The sequence below is a fragment of the Scyliorhinus torazame genome, chromosome 16 (assembly GCF_047496885.1).
Source record: "Scyliorhinus torazame isolate Kashiwa2021f chromosome 16, sScyTor2.1, whole genome shotgun sequence".
Lineage (NCBI taxonomy): Eukaryota > Metazoa > Chordata > Chondrichthyes > Carcharhiniformes > Scyliorhinidae > Scyliorhinus > Scyliorhinus torazame.
This window is the reverse complement of record NC_092722.1, coordinates 21293518-21314414: the sequence shown is the minus strand read 5'-3', so window position 1 is coordinate 21314414 and position 20897 is coordinate 21293518. Positions and strand designations below refer to the sequence as shown.

Below are 20897 nucleotides of genomic sequence, written 5' to 3'. Positions count from 1 at the left end.
TCCGGCGCCTGTTCAGGGAGGCTGGTACGGGAATTGAACCGTGCTGCTGGCCTGCCTTGGTCTGCTTTCAAAGCCAGCGATTTAGCCCTGTGCTAAACCAGCCCCTGAGGTGATCTTACTGAAACAAACGTGATCCTGAGGGAACTTGTCAGGGTGAATGCTGAGTGTTTCCCCTCGGGGGAGAGGCTAGAACGTGGGGCACAGCTTAGACATAAGGCGGCCCATTTAATATGGGGATGAGATTTTTTTTAATTCTGAGAGGGTCTGCAGAATTCTGTTCCTCAGAGAGCAGTGGAGAAGTTAATTCTTGATTGACAAGGGAGTCATATGGTATAGGGAGTAGGCAGGACAGTGGTTGGTGTTGAGGCCACATTTTATCCATGATATTGTCAAATGGTGGAGGAGGCTCGATGGGCCGAATGGCCTACTCTTGTTCCTAATTTGTAAGTTTACACATATATATCCACCACAGCCGCATTGCCCTTTTATCATCAGCTCATACACCCAGTGGGTCCAGATTGAGATTCCTGCCCACGGGAGAAGCAGAGTTCACTATGGCCTGTAGGGGGCGGAAACACTGGGAGGACCAGCTCCTGGGAGCCGCCTCCCGGGACCTTCTTGCCGGCAGCTGGTGGAGGAGTCGGACCGGTAGAAACTCTGACTCGTGATTGGTGGCTTTTCCCTAGCAACCGTGTCGGTAGCCTGACCAATGGCTGGCGATGTTATTGGTGCCGGGGCCGCGTTGCGATGGAGGTGCCGGCGGCTTCGGGCCGGTATGTCGGGGGAGTGAAGCAGCAGCTGCGGGACGGTGAGACTGACCTGGCCGCTTAAAGGAGCAATGTTATTGGCCGGTTAAAGGGGCAGGGTTATTGGCCGGTTAAAGGGCAGGGTTATTGGCCGGTTAAAGGGGCAGTGTTATTGGCCGGTTAAAGGAGCAATGTTATTGGCCGGTTAAAGGGGCAGGGTTATTGGCCGGTTAAAGGGGCAGGGTTATTGGCCGGTTAAAGGGGCAGTATTATTGGCTAGTTAAAGGGGCAGGGTTATTGGCCGGTTAAAGGGGCAGTATTATTGGCTAGTTAAAGGGACAGTGTTATTGGCCGGTTAAAGGGGCAGTGTTATTGGCCGCTTAAAGGAGAAGTTTTATTGGCCGGTTAAAGGGGCAGTATTATTGGCCGGTTAAAGGGACAGTGTTATTGGCCGGTTAAAGGGGCAGTGTTATTGGCCCCTTAAAGGAGCAGTTTTATTGGCCGGTTAAAGGGACAGTGTTATTGGCCGGTTAAAGGGGCAGTGTTATTGGCCGCTTAAAGGAGCAGTTTTATTGGCCGGTTAAAGGGACAGTGTTATTGGCCGGTTAAAGGGGCAGTGTTATTGGCCGGTTAAAGGGACAGTGTTATTGGCCGGTTAAAGGGGCAGTGTTATTGGCAGGTTAAAGAGGCAGTGTTGTTGGTTGGTTAAAGGGGCACTCTTGGGCGGCATGTGGCCCAGTGGTCAGCATTGGGACTGCGGCGCTGAGGACCTGGGTTCGAATCCCGCCCCTGGGTCACTGTCCGTGTGGAGTTTGCACATTTTTCCACATGTCTGCATGGGTTTCACCCCGATAACCCAAAGATGTGCAGGTTAGGTGGATTGGCGAAGCTAAATTGTCTATCAAAAAATAATTGGGTACTCTAAATTTATAAAAACAAAAAAAAATAAAGGGCACTATTATTGTCCACTGAGAGGGGCAGTGTTACGGCCGGTTTAAGGGCAGTGTTTGTTATTGGCCGGTTAAAGGGGCAGAGTAATTGGCCGGTTAAAGGGGCAGAGTAATTGGCCGGTTAAAGGGGCATTGTTATTGGCCGATTAAAGGGGTGGTGTTATTGGCCGGTTAAAGGGACAGTGTCATTGGCTAGTTAAAGGGACAGTGTTATTGGCCGGTTAAAGGGGCGGTGGTATTGGTCGGTTAAAGGGACAGTGTTATTGGTTGGTTGAAGGGGCAGTGTTATTGGCCGGTTAAAGGGACAGTGTTATTGGTCGGTTAAAGGGGTGGTGTTATTGGCCGGTTAAAGGGGCAGTATTATGACCAGTTAAAGGGGCAGCGTTATTGGCCAGTTAAAGGGGCAGCGTTATTGGCCGGTTAAAGGGGCAGCGTTATTGGTCGGTTAAAGGGACAGTGTTATTGGCCAGTTAAAGGGACAGTGTTATTGGCCGCTTGAAGGGGCAGTGTTATTGGCCGCTTAAAGGGGCAGTGTTATTGGTCGGTTAAAGGGACAGTGTTATTGGCTGGTTAAAGGGGCAGTGTTATTGGCCGGTTAAAGTGGCAGTGTTATTGGCCGGTTAAAGGGGCAGTGTTATTGGCCGGTTAAAGTGGCAGTGTTATTGGCCGGTTAAAGTGGCAGTGTTATTGGCCGGTTAGATGGACGGTGTTATTGGTCGGTTAAAGGGGCAGTATTATGACCGGTTAAAGGGGCAGCGTTATTGGCCGGTTAAAGGGGCAGTGTTATTGGCCGGTTAAAGGGGCAGTGTTATTGGCCGGTTAAAGGGGCAGTGTTATTGGCCGGTTAAAGGGGCGGTGTTATTGGCCGGTTAAAGGGACAGTGTTATTGGTCGGTTAAAGGGTCCGCGTTATTGGCTAGTTAAAGGGACAGTGTTATTGGTTGGTTGAAGGAGCAGTTTTATTGGCCGCTTAACGGAGCAGTTTTATTGGCCGCTTAAAGGAGCAGTTTTATTGGCTGGTTAAAGGAGCAGTTTTATTGGCTGGTTGAAGGGCAGCGTTATTGGCCGGTTAAAGGGACAGTGTTATTGGCCGGTAAAAGGGGCAGTGTTATTGGCCGGTTAAAGGGGCAGTGCTATTGGCCGGTTAAAGGGGCATTGTTATTGGCCGATCAAAGGGGTGGTGTTATTGGTCGGTTAAAGGGACAGTGTTATTGGCTAGTTAAAGGTACAGCGTTATTGGCCGGTTGAAGGGGCAGTGTTATTGGCCGCTTAAAGGGGCAGTGTTATTGGTCGGTTAAAGGGACAGTGTTATTGGCTGGTTAAAGGGACAGTGTTATTGGTTGGTTGAAGGGGCAGTGTTATTGGTCGGTTAAAGGGACAGTGTTATTGGTCGGTTAAAGGGACAGTGTTATTGGCCGGTTAAAGGGACGGTGTTATTGGTCGGTTAAAGGGGCAGTATTATGACCGGTTAAAGGGGCAGCGTTATTGGCCGGTTAAAGGGGCAGCGTTATTGGCCGGTTAAAGGGGCAGTGTTATTGGCCGGTTAAATTGGCAGTGTTATTGGCCGGTTAAAGGGGCAGCGTTATTGGTCGGTTAAAGGGGCAGTGTTATTGGCCGGTTAAAGTGGCAGTGTTATTGGCCGGTTAAAGTGGCAGTGTTATTGGCCGGTTAAAGGGACGGTGTTATTGGTCGGTTAAAGGGGCAGTATTATGACCGGTTAAAGGGGCAGCGTTATTGGCCGGTTAAAGGGGCAGCGTTATTGGCCGGTTAAAGGGGCGGTGTTATTGGCCGGTTAAAAGGGACAGTGTTATTGGTCGGTTAAAGGGTCCGCGTTATTGGCTAGTTAAAGGGACAGTGTTATTGGTTGGTTGAAGGAGCAGTTTTATTGGCCGCTTAACGGAGCAGTTTTATTGGCCGCTTAACGGAGCAGTTTTATTGGCCGCTTAACGGAGCAGTTTTATTGGCTGGTTAAAGGGCAGCGTTATTGGCCGGTTAAAGGGGCAGTGTTATTGGCCGGTTAAAGGGGCAGTGTTATTGGCCGGTTAAAGGGGCAGTGCTATTGGCCGGTTAAAGGGGCATTGTTATTGGCCGATCAAAGGGGTGGTGTTATTGGTCAGTTAAAGGGACAGTGTTATTGGTTGGTTAAAGGGCAGTGTTATTGGTTGGTTAAAGGGCAGTGTTATTGGCCGGTTAAAGGGGCAGTGTTATTGGTTGGTTAAAGGGCAGTGTTATTGGCCGGTTAAAGGGGCAGTGTTATTGGTCGGTTAAAGGGGCGTTGTTATTGGCCGGTTAAAGGGGCGTTGTTATTGGCCGGTTAAAGGGGCGTTGTTATTGGCCGGTTAAAGGGGCGGTGTTATTGGCCGGTTAAAGGGGCGGTGTTATTGGCCGGTTAAAGGGGCGGTGTTATTGGCCGGTTAAAGGGGCGGTGTTATTGGCCGGTTAAAGGGGCGGTGTTGTTGGTTGGTTAAAGGGACAGTGTTCTTGGCTATTTAAAGGGACAGTGTTATTGGTTGGTTAAAGGGCAGTGTTATTGGCCGGTTAAAGGGGCGTTGTTATTGGTCGGTTAAAGGGGCGGTGTTATTGGCCGGTTAAAGGGGCGGTGTTATTGGCCGGTTAAAGGGGCGGTGTTGTTGGTTGGTTAAAGGGACAGTGTTCTTGGCTATTTAAAGGGACCGTGTTATTGGTTGGTTAAAGGGCAGTGTTATTGGCCGGTTAAAGGGACAGTGTTATTGGTTGGTTAAAGGGGCGTTGTTATTGGTCGGTTAAAGGGGCGGTGTTATTGGCCGGTTAAAGGGGCGGTGTTATTGGCCGGTTAAAGGGGCGGTGTTATTGGCCGGTTAAAGGGGCGGTGTTATTGGCCGGTTAAAGGGGCGGTGTTATTGGCCGGTTAAAGGGGCACTATTGGGCGGCATGTGGCACAGTGGTCAGCATTGGGACAGCGGCGCTGAGGACCTGGGTTCGAATCCCGCCCCTGGGTCACTGTCCGTGTGGAGTTTGCACATTCTCCCCGTGTCTGCGTGGGTTTCACCCCATAACCCAAAGATGTGCAGGTTAGGTGGATTGGCGAAGCTAAATTGTCTTTCAAAAAATAATTGGGTACTCCAAATTTATAAAAACAAAAAAAAATAAAGGGCACTATTATTGTCCACTGAGAGGGGCAGTGTTACGGCCGGTTTAAGGGCAGTGTAATTGGCCGGTTAAAGGGGCATTGTTATTGGCCGATCAAGGGGCATTGTTATTGGCTAGTTAAAGGGGCGGTGTTATTGGCCGGTTAAAGGGACAGTGTTATTGGCCGGTTGAAGGGGCAGTGTTATTGGTTGGTTGAAGGAGCAGTTTTATTGGCCGCTTAAAGGGCAGCGTTATTGGCCGGTTAAAGGGGCAGTGTTATTGGCCGGTTAAAGGGGCAGTGTTACGGCCGGTTAAAGGGGCAGTGTTATTGGTTGGTTAAAGGGGCAGTGTTATTGGTCGGTTAAAGGGACAGTGTTATTGGCTAGTTAAAGGGATAGTGTTATTGGTTGATTAAAGAGGCAGTGTTATTGGCCGGTTAAAGGGGCAGTGTTATTGGTCGGTTAAAGGGGCAGTGTTATTGGCCGGTTAAAGGGGCAGTGTTATTGGCCGGTTAAAGTGGCGTTGTTATTGGTCGGTTAAGGGGGCGGTGTTATTGGCCGGTTAAGGGGGCGGTGTTATTGGCCGGTTAAAGGGGCGGTGTTATTGGCCGGTTAAAGGGGCGGTGTTATTGGCCGGTTAAAGGGGCGGTGTTATTGGCCGGTTAAAGGGTCCGTGTTATTGGCTAGTTAAATGGGCGGTGTTATTGGCTAGTTAAAGGGACAGTGTTATTGGTTGGTTGAAGGCGCAGTTTTATTGGCCGGTTAAAGGGGCAGCGTTATTGGCCGGTTAAAGGGATAGTGTTATTGGCCGGTTAAAGGGGCAGTGTTGTTGGTTGGTTAAAGGGTCAGTGTTATTGGCCGGTTAAAGGGGCAGTGTTATTGGCCGGTTAAAGGGGCAGTGTTGTTGGTTGGTTAAAGGGGCAGCGTTATTGGCAGCTTAAAGGGGCAGTGTTAATGGCAGGTTAAAGGGGCAATGTAATGGCCGGTTAAAGGGGCTGAGTTATTCTCCACTTAATGGCGCAGTGTTATTGGCCGGTTAGAGGGACAGTGTTATTAAAGAGGCAGTGTTGTTGGTTGGTTAAAGGGGTACTATTGGGCGGCATGTGGCACAGTGGTCAGCATTGTGACTGCGGCGCTGAGGACCTGGGTTCGAATCCCGCCCCTGGGTCACTGTCCCTGTGGAGTTTGCACATTCTCCCCGTGTCTGCGTGGGTTTCACCCCCATAACCCAAAGATGTGCAGGTTAGGTGGATTGGCGAAGCTAAATTGTCTCTCAAAAAATAATTGTGTACTCTAAATTTATTTAAAAAAAAATAAAGGGTCACTATTATTGTCCACTGAGAGGGGCAGTGTTATTGGCCGGTTAAAGGGGCATTGTTATTGGTCGGTTAAAGGGGCGGTGTTATTGGTCGGTTAAAGGGGCGGTGTTATTGGTCGGTTAAAGGGGCGGTGTTATTGGCCGGTTAAAGGGACAGTGTTATTGGCTGGTTAAAGAGGTAGTGTTATTGGCCGGTTAAAGGGGCAGTATTATGACCGGTTAAAGGGGCAGTGTTATTGTTCGGTTAAAGGGGTGGTGTTATTGGCCGGTTAAAGGGGCAGCGTTATTGGCCGGTTAAAGGGACAGTGTTATTGTTCGGTTAAAGGGGTGGTGTTATTGGCCGGTTAAAGAGGCAGCGTTATTGGCCGGTTAAAGTGGCAGTGTTATTGGTTGGTTAAAGGGGCAGTGTTATTGGCCGGTTAAAGGGGCAGTGTTATTGGCCGGTTAAAGGGGCGGTGCTATTGGCCGGTTAAAGGGGCGGTGTTATTGGCCGGTTAAAGAGGCGGTGTTATTGGCCGGTTAAAGGGACAGTGTTATTGGCTAGTTAAAGGGACAGTGTTATTGGTTGGTTGAAGGAGCAGTTTTATTGGCCGCTTAACGGAGCAGTTTTATTGGCCACTTAAAAGAGCAGCGTTATTGGCCGGTTAAAGAGGCAGCGTTATTGGCCGGTTAAAGGGGCAGTGTTACGGCCGGTTAAAGGCGCGGTGTTATTGGCCGGTCAAAGGGGCAGTGTTATTGGTCGGTTAAAGGGGCAGTGTTATTGGCCGGTTAAAGGGGCAGTGTTATTGGCCGGTTAAAGGGCAGTGTTATTGGCCGGTTAAAGGGGCAGTGTTATTGGTTGGTTAAAGGGGCAGTGTTATTGGCCGGTTAAAGGGGCGGTGTTATTGGCCGGTTAAAGGGGCACTATTGGGCGGCATGTGGCACAGTGGTCAGCATTGGGACAGCGGCGCTGAGGACCTGGGTTCGAATCCCGCCCCTGGGTCACTGTCCGTGTGGAGTTTGCACATTCTCCCCGTGTCTGCGTGGGTTTCACCCCATAACCCAAAGATGTGCAGGTTAGGTGGATTGGCGAAGCTAAATTGTCTTTCAAAAAATAATTGGGTACTCCAAATTTATAAAAACAAAAAAAAATAAAGGGCACTATTATTGTCCACTGAGAGGGGCAGTGTTACGGCCGGTTTAAGGGCAGTGTAATTGGCCGGTTAAAGGGGCATTGTTATTGGCCGATCAAAGGGGCATTGTTATTGGCTAGTTAAAGGGGCGGTGTTATTGGCCGGTTAAAGGGACAGTGTTATTGGCCGGTTGAAGGGGCAGTGTTATTGGTTGGTTGAAGGAGCAGTTTTATTGGCCGCTTAAAGGGCAGCGTTATTGGCCGGTTAAAGGGGCAGTGTTATTGGCCGGTTAAAGGGGCAGTGTTACGGCCGGTTAAAGGGGCAGTGTTATTGGTTGGTTAAAGGGGCAGTGTTATTGGTCGGTTAAAGGGACAGTGTTATTGGCTAGTTAAAGGGATAGTGTTATTGGTTGATTAAAGAGGCAGTGTTATTGGCCGGTTAAAGGGGCAGTGTTATTGGTCGGTTAAAGGGGCAGTGTTATTGGCCGGTTAAAGGGGCAGTGTTATTGGCCGGTTAAAGTGGCGTTGTTATTGGTCGGTTAAGGGGGCGGTGTTATTGGCCGGTTAAGGGGGCGGTGTTATTGGCCGGTTAAAGGGGCGGTGTTATTGGCCGGTTAAAGGGGCGGTGTTATTGGCCGGTTAAAGGGGCGGTGTTATTGGCCGGTTAAAGGGTCCGTGTTATTGGCTAGTTAAATGGGCGGTGTTATTGGCTAGTTAAAGGGACAGTGTTATTGGTTGGTTGAAGGCGCAGTTTTATTGGCCGGTTAAAGGGGCAGCGTTATTGGCCGGTTAAAGGGATAGTGTTATTGGCCGGTTAAAGGGGCAGTGTTGTTGGTTGGTTAAAGGGTCAGTGTTATTGGCCGGTTAAAGGGGCAGTGTTATTGGCCGGTTAAAGGGGCAGTGTTATTGGCCGGTTAAAGGGGCAGTGTTATTGGCCGGTTAAAGGGGCAGTGTTATTGGCCGGTTAAAGGGGCAGTGTTATTGGCCGGTTAAAGGGGCAGTGTTGTTGGTTGGTTAAAGGGGCAGCGTTATTGGCAGCTTAAAGGGGCAGTGTTAATGGCAGGTTAAAGGGGCAATGTAATGGCCGGTTAAAGGGGCTGAGTTATTCTCCACTTAATGGCGCAGTGTTATTGGCCGGTTAGAGGGACAGTGTTATTAAAGAGGCAGTGTTGTTGGTTGGTTAAAGGGGTACTATTGGGCGGCATGTGGCACAGTGGTCAGCATTGTGACTGCGGCGCTGAGGACCTGGGTTCGAATCCCGCCCCTGGGTCACTGTCCCTGTGGAGTTTGCACATTCTCCCCGTGTCTGCGTGGGTTTCACCCCCATAACCCAAAGATGTGCAGGTTAGGTGGATTGGCGAAGCTAAATTGTCTCTCAAAAAATAATTGTGTACTCTAAATTTATTTAAAAAAAAATAAAGGGTCACTATTATTGTCCACTGAGAGGGGCAGTGTTATTGGCCGGTTAAAGGGGCATTGTTATTGGTCGGTTAAAGGGGCGGTGTTATTGGTCGGTTAAAGGGGCGGTGTTATTGGTCGGTTAAAGGGGCGGTGTTATTGGCCGGTTAAAGGGACAGTGTTATTGGCTGGTTAAAGAGGTAGTGTTATTGGCCGGTTAAAGGGGCAGTATTATGACCGGTTAAAGGGGCAGTGTTATTGTTCGGTTAAAGGGGTGGTGTTATTGGCCGGTTAAAGGGGCAGCGTTATTGGCCGGTTAAAGGGGCAGTGTTATTGGCCGGTTAAAGGGACAGTGTTATTGTTCGGTTAAAGGGGTGGTGTTATTGGCCGGTTAAAGAGGCAGCGTTATTGGCCGGTTAAAGTGGCAGTGTTATTGGTTGGTTAAAGGGGCAGTGTTATTGGCCGGTTAAAGGGGCAGTGTTATTGGCCGGTTAAAGGGGCGGTGCTATTGGCCGGTTAAAGGGGCGGTGTTATTGGCCGGTTAAAGAGGCGGTGTTATTGGCCGGTTAAAGGGACAGTGTTATTGGCTAGTTAAAGGGACAGTGTTATTGGTTGGTTGAAGGAGCAGTTTTATTGGCCGCTTAACGGAGCAGTTTTATTGGCCACTTAAAAGAGCAGCGTTATTGGCCGGTTAAAGAGGCAGCGTTATTGGCCGGTTAAAGGGGCAGTGTTACGGCCGGTTAAAGGCGCGGTGTTATTGGCCGGTCAAAGGGGCAGTGTTATTGGTCGGTTAAAGGGGCAGTGTTATTGGCCGGTTAAAGGGGCAGTATTATTGGCCGGTTAAAGGGCAGTGTTATTGGCCGGTTAAAGGGGCAGTGTTATTGGTTGGTTAAAGGGGCAGTGTTATTGGCCGGTTAAAGGGGCAGTGTTATTGGCCGGTTAAAGGGGCGGTGTTATTGGCCGGTTAAAGGGGCGGTGTTATTGGTCGGTTAAAGGGACAGTGTTATTGGCTAGTTAAAGGGACAGCGTTATTGGCCGGTTGAAGGGGCAGTGTTATTGGCCGCTTAAAGGGGCAGTGTTATTGGTCGGTTAAAGGGACAGTGTTATTGGCTGGTTAAAGGGACAGTGTTATTGGTTGGTTGAAGGGGCAGTGTTATTGGTCGGTTAAAGGGACAGTGTTATTGGTCGGTTAAAGGGGCAGTGTTATTGGCCGGTTAAAGTGGCAGTGTTATTGGCCGGTTAAAGTGGCAGTGTTATTGGCCGGTTAAAGGGACGGTGTTATTGGTCGGTTAACGGGGCAGTATTATGACCGGTTAAAGGGGCAGCGTTATTGGCCGGTTAAAGGGGCAGCGTTATTGGCCGGTTAAAGGGGCAGTGTTATTGGCCGGTTAAATTGGCAGTGTTATTGGCCGGTTAAAGGGGCGGTGTTATTGGCCGGTTAAAAGGGACAGTGTTATTGGTCGGTTAAAGGGTCCGCGTTATTGGCTAGTTAAAGGGACAGTGTTATTGGTTGGTTGAAGGAGCAGTTTTATTGGCCGCTTAACGGAGCAGTTTTATTGGCCGCTTAACGGAGCAGTTTTATTGGCCGCTTAACGGAGCAGTTTTATTGGCTGGTTAAAGGGCAGCGTTATTGGCCGGTTAAAGGGGCAGTGCTATTGGCCGGTTAAAGGGGCATTGTTATTGGTTGGTTAAAGGGCAGTGTTATTGGTTGGTTAAAGGGCAGTGTTATTGGCCGGTTAAAGGGGCAGTGTTATTGGTTGGTTAAAGGGCAGTGTTATTGGCCGGTTAAAGGGGCAGTGTTATTGGTCGGTTAAAGGGGCGTTGTTATTGGTCGGTTAAAGGGGCGTTGTTATTGGCCGGTTAAAGGGGCGGTGTTATTGGCCGGTTAAAGGGGCGGTGTTATTGGCCGGTTAAAGGGGCGGTGTTATTGGCCGGTTAAAGGGGCGGTGTTATTGGCCGGTTAAAGGGGCGGTGTTATTGGCCGGTTAAAGGGGCGGTGTTGTTGGTTGGTTAAAGGGACAGTGTTCTTGGCTATTTAAAGGGACCGTGTTATTGGTTGGTTAAAGGGCAGTGTTATTGGCCGGTTAAAGGGACAGTGTTATTGGTTGGTTAAAGGGGCGTTGTTATTGGTTGGTTAAAGGGGCGGTGTTATTGGCCGGTTAAAGGGGCGGTGTTATTGGCCGGTTAAAGGAGCGGTGTTATTGGCCGGTTAAAGGGGCGGTGTTATTGGCCGGTTAAAGGGGCACTATTGGGCGGCATGTGGCACAGTGGTCAGCATTGGGACAGCGGCGCTGAGGACCTGGGTTTGAATCCCGCCCCTGGGTCACTGTCCGTGTGGAGTTTGCACATTCTCCCCGTGTCTGCATGGGTTTCACCCCATAACCCAAAGATGTGCAGGTTAGGTGGATTGGCGAAGCTAAATTGTCTTTCAAAAAATAATTGGGTACTCCAAATTTATAAAAACAAAAAAAAATAAAGGGCACTATTATTGTCCACTGAGAGGGGCAGTGTTACGGCCGGTTTAAGGGCAGTGTAATTGGCCGGTTAAAGGGGCATTGTTATTGGCCGATCAAAGGGGCATTGTTATTGGCTAGTTAAAGGGGCGGTGTTATTGGCCGGTTAAAGGGACAGTGTTATTGGCCGGTTGAAGGGGCAGTGTTATTGGTTGGTTGAAGGAGCAGTTTTATTGGCCGCTTAAAGGGCAGCGTTATTGGCCGGTTAAAGGGGCAGTGTTATTGGCCGGTTAAAGGGGCAGTGTTACGGCCGGTTAAAGGGGCAGTGTTATTGGTTGGTTAAAGGGGCAGTGTTATTGGTCGGTTAAAGGGACAGTGTTATTGGCTAGTTAAAGGGATAGTGTTATTGGTTGATTAAAGAGGCAGTGTTATTGGCCGGTTAAAGGGGCAGTGTTATTGGTCGGTTAAAGGGGCAGTGTTATTGGCCGGTTAAAGAGGCAGTGTTATTGGCCGGTTAAAGTGGCGTTGTTATTGGTCGGTTAAAGGGGCGGTGTTATTGGTCGGTTAAAGGGGCGGTGTTATTGGCCGGTTAAAGGGGCGGTGTTATTGGCCGGTTAAAGGGGCGGTGTTATTGGCCGGTTAAAGGGTCCGTGTTATTGGCTAGTTAAAGGGACAGTGTTATTGGTTGGTTGAAGGCGCAGTTTTATTGGCCGGTTAAAGGGTCAGCGTTATTGGCCGGTTAAAGGGATAGCGTTATTGGCCGGTTAAAGGGATAGTGTTGTTGGCCGTTTAAAGGGGCAGTGTTGTTGGCCGGTTAAAGGGGCAGTGTTGTTGGCCGGTTAAAGGGGCAGTGTTATTGGCCGGTTAAAGGGTCCGTGTTATTGGCTAGTTAAAGGGACAGTGTTATTGGTTGGTTGAAGGCGCAGTTTTATTGGCCGGTTAAAGGGGCAGCGTTATTGGCCGGTTAAAGGGATAGCGTTATTGGCCGGTTAAAGGGATAGTGTTGTTGGCCGGTTAAAGGGGCAGTGTTGTTGGCCGGTTAAAGGGGCAGTGTTGTTGGCCGGTTAAAGGGGCAGTGTTATTGGCCGGTTAAAGGGGCAGCGTTATTGGCAGCTTAAAGGGGCAGTGTTATTGGCAGGTTAAAGGGGCAGTGTTATTGGCCGGTTAAAGGGACAGTGTTATTAAAGAGGCAGTGTTGTTGGTTGGTTAAATGGGCACTATTGGGCGGCATGTGGCACAGTGATCAGCATTGGTACAGCGGCGCTGAGGACCTGGGTTCGAATCCCGCCCCTGGGTCACTGTCCGTGTGTAATTTGCACATTCCCCCCTTGTCTGCGTGGGTTTCACCCCCATAACCCAAAGATGTGCAGGTTAGGTGGATTGGCCACGCTAAATTGTCTCTCAAAAAATAATTGGGTACTCTAAATTTATATAAACAAAAAAAAAAATAAAGGGCACTATTATTGTCCACTGAGAGGGGCAGTGTTACGTCCGGTTTAAGGGCAGTGTTATTGGTTGGTTAAAGGGGCAGTGTTTTTGGCCGGTTAAAGGGGCATTGTTATTGGCCGATCAAAGGGGTGGTGTTATTGGTCGGTTAAAGGGACAGTGTTATTGGCTAGTTAAAGGGACAGTGTTATTGGTTGGTTAAAGGGGCAATGTTATTGGCAGGTTAAAGGGACAGTGTTATTGGTCGGTTAAAGGGGCAGTATTATTGGCCGGTTAAAGGGACGGTGTTATTGGTCGGTTAAAGGGTCCGTGTTATTGGCTAGTTAAAGGGACAGTGTTATTGGTTGTTTGAAGGCGCAGATTTATTGGCCGGTTAAAGGGGCAGCGGTATTGGCCGGTTAAAGGGGCAGTGTTGTTGGCCAGTTAAAGGGGCAGTGTTGTTGGTCGGTTAAAGGGGCAGTGTTGTTGGCCGGTTAAAGGGGCAGTGTTATTGGCCGGTTAAAGGGGCAGCGTTATTGGCAGGTTAAAGGATCTGAGTTATTCTCCACTTAATGGCGCAGTGTTATTGGCCGGTTAAAGGGACAGTGTTATTAAAGAGGCAGTGTTGTTGGTTGGTTAAAGGGGCACTCTTGGGCGGCATGTGGCCCAGTGGTCAGCATTGGGACTGCGGCGCTGAGGACCTGGGTTCGATCCCGCCCCTGGGTCACTGTCCCTGTGGAGTTTGCACATTCTCCCCGTGTCTGCGTGGGTTTCACCCCCATAACCCAAAGATGTGCAGGTTAGGTGGATTGACAAAGCTAAATTGTCTCTCAAAAAATAATTGGGTACTCTAAATTTATTTTAAAAAATAAAAAAATAAAGGGCACTCTTATTATCCACTGAGAGGGGCAGTGTTACGGCTGGTTTCAGGGACAGTGTTATTGGCCGGTTAAAGGGGCATTGTTATTGGCCGATCAAAGGGACAGTGTTATTTGTTGGTTGAAGGAGCAGTTTTATTGGCCGGTTAAAGTGGCAGTTTTATTGGCCGCTTAAAGAAGCAGTTTTATTGGCCGGTTAAAGGGACATTGTTATTGGCCGGTTAAACGGACAGTGCTATTGGCCGGCTAAAGGGATAGTGTTATTGGCCGCTTAAAGGGGTAGTGTTATTGGCCGGTTAATAGGCTGTGTTATTGGTCGGTTAAAGGGACAGTGTTATTGGCCGCTTAAAAGGGCGTGTTATTGGCTGCTTAAAGGAGCAGTGTTATTGGCTAGTTAAAGGGACAGTGTTATTGGCTAGTTAAAGGTACAGCGTTATTGGTTGATTGAAGGAGCAGTGTTATTGGCCGGTTAAAGGGGCAGTATTATGACCGGTTAAAGGGGCAGTGTTATTGGCCGGTTAAAGGGACAGTGTTATTGGTTGGGTAATGGGGCAGTATTATGACCGGTTAAAGGAGCAGTTTTATTGGCCGGTTAAAGTGGCAGTTTTATTGGCCGCTTAAAGAAGCAATTTTATTGGCCGGTTAAAGGGACATTGTTATTGGCCGGTTAAACGGACAGTGCTATTGGCCGGCTAAAGGGATAGTGTTATTGGCCGCTTAAAGGGGTAGTGTTATTGGCCGGTTAATAGGCTGTGTTATTGGTCGGTTAAAGGGACAGTGTTATTGGCCGCTTAAAAGGGTGTGTTATTGGCTGCTTAAAGGAGCAGTGTTATTGGCTAGTTAAAGGTACAGCGTTATTGGTTGGTTGAAGGAGCAGTGTTATTGGCCGGTTAAAGGGGCAGTATTATGACCGGTTAAAGGGGCAGTGTTATTGGCCGGTTAAAGGGACAGTGTTTTTGGCCGATTAAAGGGGCAGTGTTTTTGGCCGGTGAAAGGGACAGTGTTATTGGTCGGTTAAAGGGGCAGTGTTATTGGCCGGTTAAAGGGGCAGTGTTCTTGGCCAGTTAAAGGGACAGTGTTACTAGTCGGTTAAAGGGGTGGTGTTATTGGCCGGTTAAACAGGCAGCGTTATTGGCCGGTTAAAGGGCTGAGTTATTCTCCACTTAATGGCGCAGTGTTATTGGCCGGTTAAAGGGACAGTGTTATTAAAGAGACAGTGTTGGTTGGTTAAAGGGGCACTATTGGGCGGCATGTGGCACAGTGGTCAGCATTGTGACTGCGGCGCTGAGGACCTGGGTTCGAAATCCGCCCCTGGGTCACTGTCCCTGTGGAGTTTGCACATTCTCCCCGTGTCTGCATGGGTTTCACCCCCATACCTAAAGATGTGTAGGTTAGGTGGATTGGCGAAGCTAAATTGTCTCTCAAAAAATAATTGGGTACTCCAAATTTATAAAAACAAAAAAAAAAATAAAGGGGCACTATTATTGTCCACTGAGAGGGGCAGTGTTACGCCCGGTTTAAGGGCAGTGTTTGTTATTGGTTGGTTAAAGGGGCAGTGTTATTGGCCGGTTAAAGGGGCAGTGTTATTGGTCGGTTAAAGGGGCGGTGTTATTGGTCGGTTAAAGGGGCGGTGATATTGGTCGGTTAAAGGGGCGGTGTTTTGGTCGGTTAAAGGGGCGGTGTTATTGGCTGGTTAAAGGGACAGTGTTATTGGTCGGTTAAAGGGCGGTGTTATTGGCCGGTTAAAGGGGCAGTGTTATTGGCTGGTTAAAGGGGCTGTGTTATTGGTCGGTTAAAGAGGTGGTGTTATTGGTCGGTTAAAGGGGTGGTGTTATTGGTTGGTTTAAGGGGTAGTGTTATTGGCCGGTTAAAGAGGCAGCGTTATTGGCCGGTTAAAGAGGCAGTGTATTGGTCGGTTAAAGGGGCAGTGTTATTGGCTAGTTAAAGGGGCAGTGTTATTGGCTAGTTAAAGGGGCAATGTTATTGGCTAGTTAAAGGGGCAGTGTTATTGGTCGGTTAAAGCGGCAGTGTTATTGGTCGGTTAAAGCGGCAGTGTTATTGGTCGGTTAAAGAGGCAGTGTTATTCGTCCGTTAAAGGGGCAGTGTTATTGGCCGGTTAAAGGAGCGGTGTTATTGGCTAGTTAAAGGGGCAGTGTTATTGGTTGGTTAAAGGGACAGTGTTCTGACCGGTTAAAGGGACAGTGTTATTGGTCGGTTAAAGGGACAGTGTTATTGGCTAGTTAAAGGGGCAGTGTTATTGGTTGGTTAAAGGGACAGTGTTATGACCTGTTAAAGGAGCAGTGTTATGACCGGTTAAAGGGGCAATGTTAGTGGCTAGTTAAAGGGGCAGTTTTATTGTTTGGTTGAAGAGGCAGTGCCTACCTCAGTAAATATTTTATTTTCTAATTGAGGGGCAATTTACCATGGCCAATCCACCTATCCTGCACATTTTTGGGTTGTGGGGGTGAAACCCATGCAAACACGGGGAGAATGAGTAAACTCCACATGGACAGTGACCCAGGGCCGAAACCGAACCCGGGTCCTCAGTGTTCTAGGCAGCAGTGCTAACCACTGTGCCGCCCTATACCTCAGTAAATATTCACCAAGGTATACATGCCATTGTTGCTGGTGGCTTCTCCTATTGACAATGTGCTGTCAATGATTTTAAAAATATGCACACTCTAATAATAACCCCTAGCACAATCCTAACTCTAACCAGTAACTCTAATTTTAACCTTGAAACCCTAAACCCCAACTTTAAACCTATGCCACAAGCACTCACCATACCCTTTGTTCCTTCACTGTCACTGGGTCCAAACCTTCCTACCCACAAAGTGCTTAACAAAAGTGATTGCATTTTCAATGTAATGTAAGCAAATTCAGCAGCGAACTTGTACAGTGTTATGGAAGTCAAATTTACCTTCATGTTGAGAGTGGAGGTTGGGAACTTCAACTCCCAAATGTCCTCTGAGCTTTTGTGTATGCGCAGACCAAGTGCGGATTTCACACACGCAGGTCGGCATTTTTGCATTCTTTGGGTCCGGTGTGCCTATGCAAGAAGAAAAATGGTGTGGAAGCCCAGGGTGGTATCATCAGGGACTGTGGACTGGAAGGACTTTTCTCATAAGACTCTCCAGTTTCCCCCTACCACAATGGCCATTGGAAGTAACCCAGAAGTCACATTGTTAACTGATGGAAAACTCCTATCAGGAATCTGTGCAACAAGAATCAACTGTGTAGCCTTGCTAGACTATATAAGCAGAGCACTGAGCCTGCTAGGTGGAAGTCAACTTTAAAAAAATATATTTTTATTCTCCTTTTTCACATTTTCTCCCAAATGTACACCCACCAACAATAAACAATAAGCAGTAACAAATACAATGTCAATCCCCATATCAACAACAACAATCCCATCCTCCCACCAACCCCCAAACAACTGCCCGCATGTTAACATCAACAAATAACAAAAAGATTCAGGAATCACCCACAGTCACCATTAATACACACAGCCCCCCAACCCGCCCCCCCCCCCAACTAATGTTCTATGTAATCCAATTCTCGAAAATGCATAATGAATAACGCCCATGAATTGTAGAACCCCTCCATCCTTTCCCTTAGTTCAAATTTGACCTTTTCAAGCGTCAGGAATTCCAGCAGGTCCCCCCGCCACGCCAGGGCACAGGGTGGGGAGGTTGCTCTCCAATCTATCAGGATCCGCCTTCAGGCGATCAATGAGGCGAAAGCTACAACATCTGCCTCCGCACCCGTTTCCAATCCTGGCTGGTCCGACACCCTGAATATGGCCTCCCAAGGGCCCGGATCCAGTATCACGTGCTCCACTTTCGAGATTACCCTCAACACCTCCTTCCAGTAATCCTCTAGTTTTGGACAGGACCAAAACAAATGAATGTGGGTTTCTCTGCTCCCCGCAACGCTCACATGCTTCTTCTACCCCCTCAAAGAGCCGGCTCATCCTCGCCCTTGTAAGGTGCGCTCTATACACCACCTTCAGCTTTATCAGCCCCAACTTTGCACACAAGGTGGAGGTGTTCACCCTCCGGAGCACCTCACACCAGAACCCCTCCTCCAAACTCTCTCCCAACTCTTCCTCCCACTTTGCCTTGATGCCATCCAGCAGTGCCTTCTCCTCTTCCAAAATAGCCCCGTAAACCGCCGAAACTACCCCTTCTCCAGTCCCCCTGTCATCAGCACCTCCTCCAGCAATGTGGAGGTCGGCTCTACTGGGAAGCTCTGTATCTCCTTTTTGGCAAAGTCTCGAACCTGCATGTATCTAAACATTTCCCCCTGCTCCAGCCCATACTTTGCTCCCAGCTCCTTCAATCCTGCAAACCGACCCCCAAGAAACAAATCTTATAGTGTCCGAATTCCTTTCTCCTCCCATCTCTGAAACTTTCCATCCCACTGCCCTGGCTCAAATCTACGGTTCACCCAAATCGCCATTTCCCTTGACCCTGCCCCCAACCCGAAGTGCTGTCGAAACTGCCTCCAAATTCTCAACGAAGCTATTACTACCGGACTCCCTGAGTATTTCCCTGGGGCTGTCGGGAGCGGCACTGTTGCTAGTGCTTTCAATCCCAACCCCCTGCACAAACTCTCCTCCATTCTGACCCACTGGGAGTCAACCCCTCTGACCCAGCTCCGCGCCTTCTTCACATTCGCCGCCCAGTAGTAATACATCAGGTAAGAAGACCCAAACCCCCTGCCTGCCTTCCTCTCTCTGGCAGCACCTTTCTAATTCTGGCCACCTTCCCTCCCCATATGAACGAGGTACTCATCTCTTCAATCGCTCTAAAAAAATGTCTTTGGCAGGAAAATCGGCAGGCATTGAAAAATAGACAGAAATCGCGCCAACATGTTCATTTTAACCGCCTGTACCCAACCCGCCAGTGACAGAGGGAGACTATCCCACCTTGCTAGATCAGCTGGGGCAGAAGTCAACTTGGTGTATGTGTGGAAGGTGCCTTGGAGAGTGAAGATAATAATTATAATTATTATTAATGAAGTCAACGTGATGAATGTGGGGAAGGTGCCTTGGAGAGTGGAGATAATAATTATAATCACTATTAATGAAGTCAACTTGATGAATGTGGGGGGAGGTGCCTTGGAGAGTGGAGAATTTGCTGTGTGCATCCTGGGTGTTTGTTGCTGACCTCGGGCTGTGTAAAAACCCTGATTTGGATTGAACCTTGGCCTGTATGAGAACCCACGCTGGTGTATGACAGTCGATGTTATAGACTGTGTTGAGTTTCCCCTGGGAAACGGATTAGCTGTCCGGGTTTAAAAGCGATGTATTGTGTGTAAAGTTAGGCTCAAACAACAGCTGGGTGTTTATTTCCTTTATTTTCTGTTTGCTGAGTATCTAAAGACCTTGAAAGAAATGTTCAGTTTTTGGTATTTGGACAGCTGTGTGATATATTGAACTGCGTAAACTCCACCCCGCCTATCACGAACCCCAGCTCCTTGCGACCTCACACCAGTTAAAAAAAGAGGAGTTGGAAAACCAGGCTACAAAGAGGAAACATGGCTATAGGGGCAGACTTGGGTGAAGAAGGCAGCTGAAGGTTGGTGACTCTGCTGCAGGCCATTGGGTCAAAAGTACTCCTTTGGAGCAGTAGTATTCTGCTTGGCGCAGCTTAAGATGGGAAGTTATGTTTGTAATATAATGTTTGAGGGCATACTAGGGAATGCAGAGGAACAGAGACGAGATTGAAATCCTGCGAGGTGGGACATTGTTTTTTTTTAATTTTAGAGTACCCAATTAATTTTTTTCAATTAAAGGGCAATTTAGCGTGGCCAATCCACCGAGCCTGCACATATTTGGGTTGTGGGGGTGAAACCCACGCAAACACGGTGCGAATGTGCAAACTCCACACGGACAGTGACCCAGGGCCGGGATCGAACCTGGGACCTCGGCGCCATGAGGCCGCAGTGCTAACCCACTGCGCCACCGTGCTGCCCGATGTGGGCCATTGTGGAGGCTGTCTGAGTTGGAGTGACTTTTGGAGAGAATTCCCAGCTTCGATCTTCGATGGTGACGACTGGAACCCTTCATTGGGCAGACAGAGTTTCACTGGGATTGGTTGACTCAGTATTTACTGATGACTGGGTGAAATCCCTGGACTCTGCCTTGGTCACATCTGCTTTTTAGTGTGTAGTGTATTTGACCACCGTTCGCTTGTTAATTCACATATAAAGAAGGCAAATGGTATGTTGGCCTTCATAGTGAGAGGATTTGAGTATAAGAATAGAGATGTTTCACTACAGTTGTTTTTGGCATTGGTGAAGCCACATCTGGAGTGTGCAGTTTTGGTGCCTTATCTGAGGAAGGATGTTCTTGCTATGGAGGGAGTTGCAGTGAAGGTTTACCAGGTTGATTCCTGGGATGGCGGGATTGTCATAGATATAAATCGGTTCGGATTATATTCATTGGAGTTTAGAAGAGTGAGAGGGCATTTCATAGAAACTTATAAAATTCTAACAGGATTAGACAGGGTTAGATTCAGAAAGAATGAGGATGATTCTCCCCCAAACTTTCTAAGTTAATTTGTGGTGGTTTTTTTAGGGAGTTTCCCCCCCGGCTCTGCCGATGAGTTTCCCACCGCTATTCAAAGACACTTAGTCACTTTTTAGGGCCCTGGGGAGTTTCTCACCAGTTTAGCCCACACTTAGAATTTTTTTTAGCACTGGGGAGCTGAACTCCGAGATCGGGCTGCCATTTTGAAAGAGTGCCTCGATCTCCAAGTGAATGTCTGATGTCTGGGCCCGTCACCCCCCCCACCCATGGGCAATGTCACCCCCCGTACACATGGACACTACCCCCCCCCCCCCCCCCCCCCCAAATGAGGACACCCTGCTATGAGGACACCCTGCTATGGGGTCCCTGGGGGCCCCCTTTCTTTAGGTCCCCTTACAGCATCCCTTCCCTTCCGGGACCTCCACCCGTCCCCCCCAACCTCCCGAAGGCCCCTGCTTACCTGCCCTGCCCACCCCCACCATTCAAACCACCCCTCGACCATCCTTTCATTAGCATTGCCACCCTCGGGCCCTTACCCTTGGCAGTGCCACTCGGGAACCCTTGCTCTGCCACCCTGGCACCCAGGCGGTGCTCCTGCCAGCTTCGCAGTGCCATCCGGACACCTTGGCAGTGCCAGGGTGACAATGCCAAGGTGTCAGCTGGACAGCGCCAAGGCGCCCACTTTCTAGGGGGAGGGTCAGGGGGGTCACCCTGCACTACCCTGACCACCCAAAGCCTCCTGTGGCCCCAGAGACCCCCTCTGGGTGCCGTTCCATCTAGTCCAGTCCATGTTTGAGTGGACCGGTGCTGAAAGGCACCTGGCTGCGGCCTCATTGGGGGTGTCGGAGAATCGAGGGAGGCCAGTGGATATCAGGCAGGTAGGTCTTTACGTAGGTTTAAGATCTACTTTGGTTTGATTCCACCCTTTTGGGCGGAGGTCCGACTCTGACATCTCGCAGGACTTGGGTGAATCGCGC

General features: G+C 49.1%; 1 protein-coding gene across 2 annotated transcripts in view; it reads left to right on the top strand.

Moving 5' to 3' along the window:
* The first annotated feature begins 701 nt into the window (after positions 1-701).
* The window catches only part of LOC140392622 (MORN repeat-containing protein 1-like), a 347348-nt gene continuing 327152 nt past the window's right edge, over positions 702-20897 (top strand). For both annotated transcript variants that reach the window (XM_072478054.1, XM_072478053.1), the window contains exon 1: positions 702-808. In XM_072478054.1, coding sequence (XP_072334155.1) covers positions 748-808 — 61 coding nt within the window. In that variant the 5' untranslated portion in view covers positions 702-747. The remainder of the gene's footprint in view (positions 809-20897) is intronic.